The following is a 10,887-nucleotide window of genomic DNA, read 5'->3' as shown; positions in this document are numbered from 1 at the left end:
TACACCAGCATGGTACCACAGATGGACTCCAGCCTGTAAGTGTAGAACTACAGAGTGCCCCTGTGTGGTCAATGGAGCTGAGAGAATGGACAGTGGGTGTAGAAACAAGGAAGTGGTCATAATGTTGTGGACTGGTGAACAGTGCACTTTCTTTATGTGTGTTTCTAAAGGCCTCTTGTGCAGAAACAGTGAAAACGCAGACAGGGAGTCGGCTCGACTTATTTGGATATGTTCCCTCAGGTTTAAATGCTCTGAATTCCCAATCGCAGACACAGGCTCAATCCCACTTCAGAAGTTACACAACTTTCCCCACTTCCTCTGACCCCAGGACTTTTCTGTTAGTGGACATTCAAGGCATTGTGGTCCCGTATCAGCTGTCCATTTTTAGCTGGTGGTTTAGGATATGGAAAGTGTTACTCTCAGCTAAAATACATTTTCTTTAAGCCCTGCAGCATGGGTTTTCCCAAGTGGGGGTGGAGACAGGAAGAGGGGGACAGATTCATTTTTGTGTTGTGGGATCAGGCCACACACACACACACACACACACACACACACACATAGTGTATCATGTTTTGTGTTCCAAATAGAGCTGCTCCAGTCTCCATTTTGGTCTGTTGGGTAGTCTGGAAAAGTTTTTTTAACAACTACTCATTGGTGGCAAACTGTCTGCCCCACTCTCACTCATCCATCTCCCTTATTCATTCACTCACTCTGTCTGTTCTTAACTCTCTCTCTCTCTCTCTCTCTCTCCATTGATTCATTCCCGTCAGCAACGATCACGTGACACTACTGCCCTCTTGAGGGATTTTGTGGAATTACACCATCTTGCTAATACCCCTCAGTAACCGTCGCATTGGTTAAGTGCCCTCAGCTGGTGGCAGTGTGAGGAGAATGTGTTTAACACATTGAAACATAAATCTAAAAGTAAAGGAATGGAAGATTTGAGATAGTTATAGATACATTTCAATTCTCTCAGTGATTCGTGCTCATTGGGGGTTTCAAACAAGATACCTGTAATTCTGTTTTAGAGTAAAGACTGGTTTAAAGACAGTAATCATTGTAAATATAAGTATATAATTTTAAAGAATAAATAGTAATTTATATATTGAACGTTTTTGTATAATTATTTAATTTGTTTTTATATTTTGAAGGATTCATCCCCCCCTTCAGATTCCTCACAGTGGTTTGCTCCACTGCTTACAAATATGAGAGTTGCCAGATCTGCGTATTTTAAGCAATATTTGGCTTTTTTTCTGTGAAATAGCACACAAATGTTCGTTATCACAGCCGCTATGCCCATGTATTGTGTGTTATCTACAGGCCATTCTTGGTTGAACTGGTTGAACTACTTGTTTACTGGTTGTTTACTTGATTAAAATCCTTGTTAAACTATTTTTTACTTGATTACTGTTTTACTACTTGTAGCCTTAAAGCTAAAGTATTTTGGCGCCCCCCTCAGGAAATGCTCTTGAGAAATTTTACTCTTTAAGCCCCCCACCCCCCACCCCCAAAACACTGAAATGAAATGTACACCCATGTTTAAAGCATACTATACCATACATTCAGTAAAATCTAATTTTATTTTCGTGTATTTTGCCCAAGCAGGTGTGAATCAATCCTATCTTTCATGGGCAATCATGTGGGCGTTTGTTCTGTCATGTTTTATTGAATATTATATTAAAACCGTTTCCTCAGATTCAGTGTGTAGTAATAAAGTTCCACCCTCTGTTCTTGTGGCCCCTGTTTAGAGTTTATTTGGTTTGCCTGTGACTTTGGCTGGGTCGAGAACCCTTCCTTCTGCGGGTGGCAGCCAGAAAGCAACGGAGGAGCTAGCTGGAACATACACAGCACTGGCAAGACCTCCGACCTACTGCTGCCCAAAGTGGATTACAGAGGTGGGATTATTGTTATTCATCATTCCTTTGGTTTTGATGTGGCCTTCAATTCAGCTGCAATTACGTAATATATTACATAACATGTTTAATTAAGTGGTAAGTGGGGTACTAGGAAGATTTTTGATCAGTTGTTCCAGTCAAATATGTCAAATCTTGGTGATATATTAGTGTTAAGGCTAGTGTTAAGCGGTAATGCTGGTGCACAAATTACATCAAACAGCTAAAACAAATGCATTTAAAAAAAAGTCCCAGCTAACAACGGACATGCTGTTTTTCTGACATTCCAGGGACTTCAGACATTCTGTTTTGATTATGAATTACTTTGTAAGTTTGAATGGTTGTAATTTTGAATGTAAAGTTGTAAAATAATCCATGTCTTTGTCATTTTAAAGAAAGTTTTGAGAACATCCTAAAAACACCATTTTGTTGTAAATTGAACTTCATTGGACTTTAAAAACGCAATCGACATGATGCAGCTTTAACAGCAAAACGTTTATGAAATTACATATTTATCAGTGTACTTCCCTTTATTTGACCTTCCTCTAATTAGGAACAGGTACACACAAATACATATGTACTTACTCCTGATTCTCTGTGTCACCAGGTGAGCCAGGAAACTTCATCTACACCGCGCTGTCCACAGGGACGTCCCATCCAGAGATAGACATAGAAGAGGTTAAAGCAATAGAAAAGAAGCCTGAGCCGGAGAGGATGGAAACGGAGAGAATAATGGAGGCAGAGGCGGAAATAGAGAGTGAGGAGAAGAAGAAAGATGGAGGAATTGTGGTCGACAGAGAAGCAGGGTGGGCACGGTTGGTCAGTCTGCCAGTCACGGCGCCTGATGAAGACTTGTGTGTGTCGTTCTGGTACCAGTTCACCGGAGAGCACTCGGGTACTCTGTATATCAGACAGAGGAGAAGGGGAAACCAGGAGGAGGAGGAGAGAGGAGAGGAGCTGGAAAGCACAGTGGAGGAAGAAAAGGGTGACAGGAGAACAGAAGAGGAGGTGATGTTGTGGAGGATGGACAGGTACGAGACCGGCCGTTGGAAAGAAGGAAGAGTCCTGATGCCACGTGTCGACACTCCGTATCAGGTACGGTTGATAAAACACTGAACACACCGTTGAATATGGTGCAGCCACGGTGTAAAACAAATGACAAACGCTGACACACTGAGAAAAATGTACTGGAATAGTTTTTTATTGATGTGAAAATGATACACACATTAAATCCCATAAGTGCAGTTCTTTTCCAGTACAGTTAACACTGACATTTAATTTATTGCTAATACCAGGGCCTAATTTTCTGTCTGTGTGTGTGTGTGTGTGATAGGTGATTATTGAGGGTGTGATTCCAGACGCATCGCCTGGTCATATCTCTGTGGATAATGTAAGAATTATTCCCACTGAGAACCCTGCAGACTGTAAGGGTAAGTCCTTAAATTTTACAAATATTCACCTCTCTTTCTGGAGAGATGCATTTAAAATATTTGTACCTTTTTTGACAATAATGTACCTTCACAGTACATTTTTACAGTAACTTCTTGTTACCCCTCACATTTTTCCAAAACATTTCTCTCACAAGCCACAGCAAAGCCTTTAAATCCTTACAGTGCATCGTAATATCAGACGTACAGTTACGTTTTAATAGTCAAACATTAAAATCCAAACTTGTGCTTGGTGATTAAATATTTAATTATTATTTGATTTTATTTGATTATACAAAAATCAGAACTGCACAAGCCTTATATTTGCCAGTGTTTCTGATACTGTACCATGGAGTGCATTGTGGTTAAAGTCTGTGCTGATTTGTATGTTTCAGATCTTCAAACTGAGGTGGCTACTGTTGGAAATAAGCCTGAAATGGGTAGGTTATCTATGATGTCAATCAATCCTTATTTAAAATAATAAAACTATATATGATGTAATATTAGTGCGGCACGGTGGTGCAGCAGGTAGGTGTCGCAGTCACACAGCTCCAGGGACCTGGGGGTTGTGGGTTTGAGTCCCGCTCCAGGTGACTGTCTGTGAGGAGTGTGGTGTGTTCTCCCTGTGTCTGCGTGGGTTTCCTCCGGGTGACTGTCTGTGAGGAGTGTGGTGTGTTCTCCCTGTGTCTGCGTGGGTTTCCTCCGGGTGACTGTCTGTGAGGAGTGTGGTGTGTTCTCCCTGTGTCTGTGTGGGTTTCCTCCGGGTGACTGTCTGTGAGGAGTGTGGTGTGTTCTCTCTGTGTCTGTGTGGGTTTCCCCTGGGTGACTGTCTGTGAGGAGTGTGGTGTGTTCTCCCTGTGTCTGTGTGGGTTTCCTCTGGGTGACTGTCTGTGAGGAGTGTGGTGTGTTCTCCCTGTGTCTGCGTGGGTTTCCTCCGGGTGACTGTCTGTGAGGAGTGTGGTGTGTTCTCTCTGTCTCTGCGTGGGTTTCCTCCGGGCGACTGTCTGTGAGGAGTGTGGTGTGTTCTCCTTGTGTCTGTGTGGGTTTCCTCTGGGTGACTGTCTGTGAGGAGTGTGGTGTGTTCTCCCTGTGTCTGCGTGGGTTTCCTCCGGGTGACTGTCTGTGAGGAGTGTGGTGTGTTCTCTCTGTGTCTGTGTGGGTTTCCCCTGGGTGACTGTCTGTGAGGAGTGTGGTGTGTTCTCTCTGTGTCTGTGTGGGTTTCCCCTGGGTGACTGTCTGTGAGGAGTGTGGTGTGTTCTCCCTGTGTGTGTGTGGGTTTCCTCCGAGTGACTGTCTGTGAGGAGTGTGGTGTGTTCTCCCTGTGTCTGTGTGGGTTTCCTCCGGGTGACTGTCTGTGAGGAGTGTGGTGTGTTCTCTCTGTGTCTGTGTGGGTTTCCCCTGGGTGACTGTCTGTGAGGAGTGTGGTGTGTTCTCCCTGTGTCTGTGTGGGTTTCCTCTGGGTGACTGTCTGTGAGGAGTGTGGTGTGTTCTCCCTGTGTCTGCGTGGGTTTCCTCCGGGTGACTGTCTGTGAGGAGTGTGGTGTGTTCTCTCTGTCTCTGCGTGGGTTTCCTCCGGGCGACTGTCTGTGAGGAGTGTGGTGTGTTCTCCTTGTGTCTGTGTGGGTTTCCTCTGGGTGACTGTCTGTGAGGAGTGTGGTGTGTTCTCCCTGTGTCTGCGTGGGTTTCCTCCGGGTGACTGTCTGTGAGGAGTGTGGTGTGTTCTCTCTGTGTCTGTGTGGGTTTCCCCTGGGTGACTGTCTGTGAGGAGTGTGGTGTGTTCTCTCTGTGTCTGTGTGGGTTTCCCCTGGGTGACTGTCTGTGAGGAGTGTGGTGTGTTCTCCCTGTGTGTGCGTGGGTTTCCTCCGAGTGACTGTCTGTGAGGAGTGTGGTGTGTTCTCCCTGTGTCTGCGTGGGTTTCCTCCGGGTGACTGTCTGTGAGGAGTGTGGTGTGTTCTCCCTGTGTCTGCGTGGGTTTCCTCCGGGTGACTGTCTGTGAGGAGTGTGGTGTGTTTTCCCTTTGTCTGCGTGGGTTTCCTCCGGGGGGTTTAAAAACTCCAGCAGCACTGCTGTGTCTGATCCACTCTACACCAGCACAACACACACTAACACACCACCACCACGTCAGTGTCACTGCAGCGCTGAGAATGATCCACCACCACATCACACCTGCTCTGTGGGGGTCCTGAGCGCTGAAGAACAGCGTAGTAGGAGGCTAACAATTTATGCAGAGTAACAGATGGACTATAGTCTGTAATTGTAGAACTACAAAGTGCTCCTGTGACAGAGGCGCTGAGAGAATGGACAGTGAGTGTAGAAATTAGGAAGTGGTTATAATATTGTGGTTTATCGATGAATTTGCTCGTGTAATTTCTGACTCTAAATAATATTCTGAAGAGCTTTGTCTATTTAAAACTGTGTTGTGCTGTAACCAGATTTCTCTCTCTCTCTCTCGCTCTGTCTCTCTGTCTTTTTCTCTCTCTCTTCACAGTGGAGTGTGATCAAGAAAAGGACAGAGGAGGGTTTGATTTCAATTCGCACGGGGGCTCTATGTTGAAGACCCTGGACCCCATCCTGATCACCATCATCGTGATGAGCGCTGTGGGCGTCCTACTGGGAGCCGTGTGCGGGGTGGTGCTGTACTGCGCCTGCTCACAAAACCCTGACCGAAACCTTTCTGCCCTCGAGAATTACAATTTTGAGCTGGTGGACGGCCTCAAGCTGAAGAAGGAGAAAGTGAGTGCACAGAAGTCTTACACAGAGGCGTGAGCCCGGACCTCGCCTCGGCCGGCCAGCCGCTGGACTAACGCTGAGGGGAACATTGAGGAGAGTCTCTCACGAGGCCTAAGGACCGTGTCACTGACGCAGTGGGGACGACTTGGTAGTGAGACTGAGCCATGCTTTTCTCAGGATCTGCAGTAAGAGGGACAAACCTCCAGAGGGCGCTGTGTGTAAAGAAATGTACAGTCAATGGTGGTTGTCATTTTGTTGGTTTGTCTGTTTTGTTAGTTGTTTTTATTTTATTTTATTATTTTTTTATACACAAATATGCTGGTGATGCGACCAATCAAAATGAAAGTATTTATCTTCTCTACAAGGTGAGACAGATGTGTCCTGTGGGGCTTTTTCCCCCACTGAAGAAGACAAGAGAGAGTAGGGAGGGAGAGACATTGACGTGTGTGTAGTCTAGAACTGAGCTTTCACTATTTTAGTGCTTTTGTGCCTGTTTGGATGTGTGTGTGTGTGTGTTGTGTGAATGTGATTTAAGATAGTTTAAGGGTGTGTGTGTGTGTGTGTGTGTGAGAGAGAGAGAGAGAGAGAGTTTAAAGGCATGTATGAGTTTGTGGCTTGTGTTCCATTCCAATAGTGCCTTTTTACATGTTTCTGTTGCCTTTTCACACCTAGTCTCACTTCAGTCCTCATCATCCAAGCAACATTACAACCTACAGGCCAAGATACTAAAGCTTAAAAAGAAAGCATTTGAATATACTTATAATTTACTGGTGCTTGGTGAACACTGCCTAATGAACACACTCTACTGCTGCGGGATCTGCTTTAGTGAAGCATTAACAACAGGAGATACATAACCCCTTCAAAACATGTATGGTTTAACCCAGGAGTCAGAATCACAGTTTTATACTTACTCCAGATGTAACTGATCAGCTACAGGGTTGGTGTATTTAAAGGAACATTAGGTAGTGATAGAGCCTCTGTCAGCGCTTCTCCTGATCTGAAACTGCGATAGGTAAATTCTGGAGGCAGGTAGGAACCACTCCCTCCCTCCCCCTTGATTTCAGGGCACTGCTGTAAAAATGTATTTCACTCTGCAACTGTAGAGGGAGCCCAGGAGCAAAATTACCAAACCTTACATAGTGTTCCTTTAATATTGGATGATACCAAAAACTTGATATTGCCACATTTGTTGGTCGTATTTGTTTAGAAATAGCTGTCAGTAATGAATTTGTGAGCAGGAGATTTATGTTTATTAAAGGGAACGTCTATGATTATGGGGAAATGCTGCTGCACTGTGTCATTTAAGGTGGAACGGTATATTTGAGGAAACAAAAAAAACAACTGTTGTTTGTACACGGCTGAAGTTTAATGTGTCTGTACGTTTTTATTCACTGTTTGAATTACCACAGAAACTCATTTGTAACTTGAGTTGTTTGGTTTTGTACCACTTTCAGTCTGTGTTTACGTTTATGCAGTTAGTCGTCTCCCAGATTTGGAGACATTTCCACCTTAACTAATTCAAAACAGCAAAAATAAGTCAGTATTTCCCACCTATGGGGAAGAGCTTTTCAACATTTGAAGGCCTCTTAGCTGTCTTAAAAACAGTTTAGTGAACACAGAGAGAGAGAGAGAGAGAGAGAGAGAGAGAAAGCCTAGCATAGATGCTAGCAGGCCAAGATACTAGCAAACAGAGGGAGCATTTATTTTGACATACTGTGTCCAAACCAGGGTTTGTTTTTTGTTTTTGTTTTCAAACCCTGGGTTGCCACCTTTGGATGGGTTGTGAGTCAATAAAAAAGTAGCAGAAACTAATGACAGTAACTAAATATCTGAATTTTAACAGGTATCTAAACATGAAATGAACATGTACACAAATGCCCCCCTGCAGTAGCCCAGCTGCTGCTATTCTAACTTTAAGGGTAAATCTCTTTTCTTATATTTACTCCTACCCCTTGTTTTTGAGTGTCATCCCACATTACATAGTGGTTAAATATCTTCCCTTACAAAATGGGACAACCCTGATTCATCATTAGAACACAAATAAAAAAGATCAGTGCTTCATTCCCAGGCTGCTAGCAGTGCTCTTAAGGTAGCTGTGCTGCTGGACTTGAGGTAAATTTAAAGCATCATACTCCTTCAGAAGTGTTCAGAAATCTTATATCCTCAAACTGGGTTCAGCTTCTTATTCCACAGCTATTTTTTTTCCTCAGAACCTTCCAGTTCCACCTTAAATGTTGCAGTAATATCAGGCACTTTAAAGTAATTGATTCACCATTTATTTTGGAACTTGACTAGCTACTGGCTGAGACATCAGCGCACTACTAGTGAGGTTTTCTGCTTGTTATGAAGGAAAAACAAATTTTTTAAACCTTGCTCTAAACCACATTCACAAGTCTGTCAAATCGTAATGAAGGTATGATTTGGTTTTAGCAGGTTTAGAAATGTTTGGGCATGTTTTAAAAGAAAAGACTGAAGCCTATATACATCTAGAGTTAGCTAGCATAGCAACATTAGCCTCATAGCTCCAATGCTAAACAAACACCAAACATGGCTGATGGACTATATCTGGAGTAAGTGGAACAATCTGTGCATCTTTAAATTGCCATTGCTTTAATTTAGTATGTACAAAATAGAGATGTACCATTATTCAAATCTTAAATCAACAATGAGTACATCTATTAGGGATGCACCGATATGGGAATTGTGGGCAAGTGCTGGAAAAGACTAAATACGATTGTAAAGTATAGGATTTGGGACCACGTCTCCATGCATTAGTGTTTAAATACAATATTTATTTCTATGGATTCACACATGCAATCAAATTAATTAATATATGATGTATAAACTAGATATTTTCTTTTGGAGTACAGTTTGACATCAAATTTGAAGCATCCTGCGTTTCAATATAATCGTGCATCCCTAAGCTTTTTGTAAATGTGACTTTTTTTCTGTAACCTTTGCTTTTATATGCATATATCACACATGCATCTTCTTGTCACTAAATATTGGTCAGATTTGTATTTGGAGCTGACGTATTTGGGGATGTTACGTTTTGATCCCAGTGTAGTGCAAACAGCATCATGCATCACTATTTCTGAGAGACTTAGGGAGCAGGCAGAGAGGAGAGAGCACCGTGATACAAAGAACACAGGGATACTGCGACGGCCCATAGCCTAAAGCCCTCTGCATCTACTGTGGTTAGACTGTCGTCACATTGCCTTATGAAGATGACACAAATAATAGTTTTTGTTACTTTCTTTCCGTCATTGCAGAGCTCTAAAGAGGCTTTTGTTCCTTCTGTTGAGCAGGGAAGAGTGGTGTTTGGTAAAGGAACCAGTCGTGTCACACTTTGTGCTGAACTTTGATGAAAAGATACTATCTGGTTAGTGTCATGGGGATTTTTTAAATTTTTTTTTTTTTTTTTTTTTTTTTTTTTTTTTTTTTACATATTATTATATGTGACTATGTTTCAAAACAGAGTTCAGAGGTGAAGGTTTGGACTGCTGTCTGTAGAGGAAACCAGAGCCGCTACAGAGAGAAATAGAGTAGTCTATCATTGCACTGAGAAATGTATTTATATGAGATTTTTTTTTATTTCATTAAATTGTGTCTAAAAAAAAAAAGGAAGTGTCACAGACTTTTATTTTAACTTTCAGAATGAACTATAAATATTCAGAGTTTACTAAGCAGCTTCCTTCAGTGATTATACATTTGTTTTAGTTTAATTTCACTTACAAATGTAACTGTCGTCTACATGTTGATTATTCAATAACTAGTTTGTTTTGTTTTTTGTCGTGAGGCTGTTTAACAGACTTTACATAAAGGACTAAGACAAAGGGCAGAGAGAGTAAGCATTTTAAAGCCTTCTAACTCCAACTACACTTTAACCTTCTTTGAAACGTTCAGTAATTGACTACTACATTCCAAAGAGTGGATTAAATAAAATACTTGACTGAGTTGTCGCTTTGTAAATGCTCATTGTTTTTAGACAAAGTATGGCACAGAATTTGTTTGTAACTCTCATATTTAACAAATGAACGGCTGTATTCAGTGCTTTATATTGCATTTTCACCACGTTTCCAAGACTTTAGAGAAGCTATCTGATGTGGTCGCATGCGTCGCATTAAAAGTAATGAGAAAATGATAAGTTACTGAAGTAACTGAGTGAAGGAAGGTCTGGAAGGATACACTCATTCTAATTCTCAGAATCTCTCAGAAATATTACTTACAAAAAAAAGGGAAATCTCTGTTTGATCCCAAGCCCATTTGCAGATCAGTTTGGAGTGGGACACTTACTGAAATGCAATAAAAACTGAAATTTATAATGAGTTATTTCACTTGAACATTTATTAATCTGTTAAAGATCAAAACGTTTAGAAAGCGGTGCCGGAAACACACTAAAAAAACAGGGACAGATAAATGTTTACCACTGGGTCACATCACGCTTTCTTTGAATTATACTTTTTAATCATTTTGTACTTGAAGATACTAATTGTTGTAGTTTTGCATGTGGATTTTTCGCATATTCTTGCTGTTTACAAGATTTGAGCTGCTCATCACTCTGTGGTCGCTGTTGTCTGATTCTTCTCTCCGTGATGTGCATGCATTTTTAATAGGAGACTAAAAGGAGATTTTACTGCGAGCAGGTCAGTCAAGCACATGTACTCTACAACTAGGCAGCTACACTGTTGTAAATCATGCAGAATTGGGCCTGGCATTGTCCTGCTGGAATACAATAACACTGGAGGATACACAGAGAGACATGGTCTTGATGGTAGCATACGTCTCTCCAAAATACCAATATAAGCCTCCACACGTGGTACCTTCACAAGTATGCA

At 42.0% G+C, this 10,887-nt stretch overlaps 1 protein-coding gene across 2 annotated transcripts in view; it reads left to right on the top strand.

Moving 5' to 3' along the window:
- The window catches only part of LOC136678530 (neuropilin-1a-like), a 46,121-nt gene extending 36,679 nt beyond the window's left edge, over positions 1–9,442 (top strand). For both annotated transcript variants that reach the window (XM_066656578.1, XM_066656577.1), the window contains exons 13-18: positions 1,749–1,895; positions 2,500–2,987; positions 3,226–3,322; positions 3,715–3,759; positions 5,808–7,078; positions 9,112–9,442. In XM_066656578.1, the coding sequence (XP_066512675.1) occupies positions 1,749–1,895; positions 2,500–2,987; positions 3,226–3,322; positions 3,715–3,759; positions 5,808–6,085 (1,055 nt within the window). In that variant the 3' untranslated portion in view covers positions 6,086–7,078; positions 9,112–9,442. The remainder of the gene's footprint in view (positions 1–1,748; positions 1,896–2,499; positions 2,988–3,225; positions 3,323–3,714; positions 3,760–5,807; positions 7,079–9,111) is intronic.
- The last annotated feature ends 1,445 nt before the right edge of the window (positions 9,443–10,887 follow it).

Source organism: Hoplias malabaricus, chromosome Y (genome assembly GCF_029633855.1).
Source record: "Hoplias malabaricus isolate fHopMal1 chromosome Y, fHopMal1.hap1, whole genome shotgun sequence".
NCBI classification, from domain to species: Eukaryota; Metazoa; Chordata; class Actinopteri; order Characiformes; family Erythrinidae; genus Hoplias; species Hoplias malabaricus.
The sequence above is the reverse complement of the archived record's forward strand: the minus strand, read 5'-3'. Positions and strand labels throughout refer to the sequence as shown.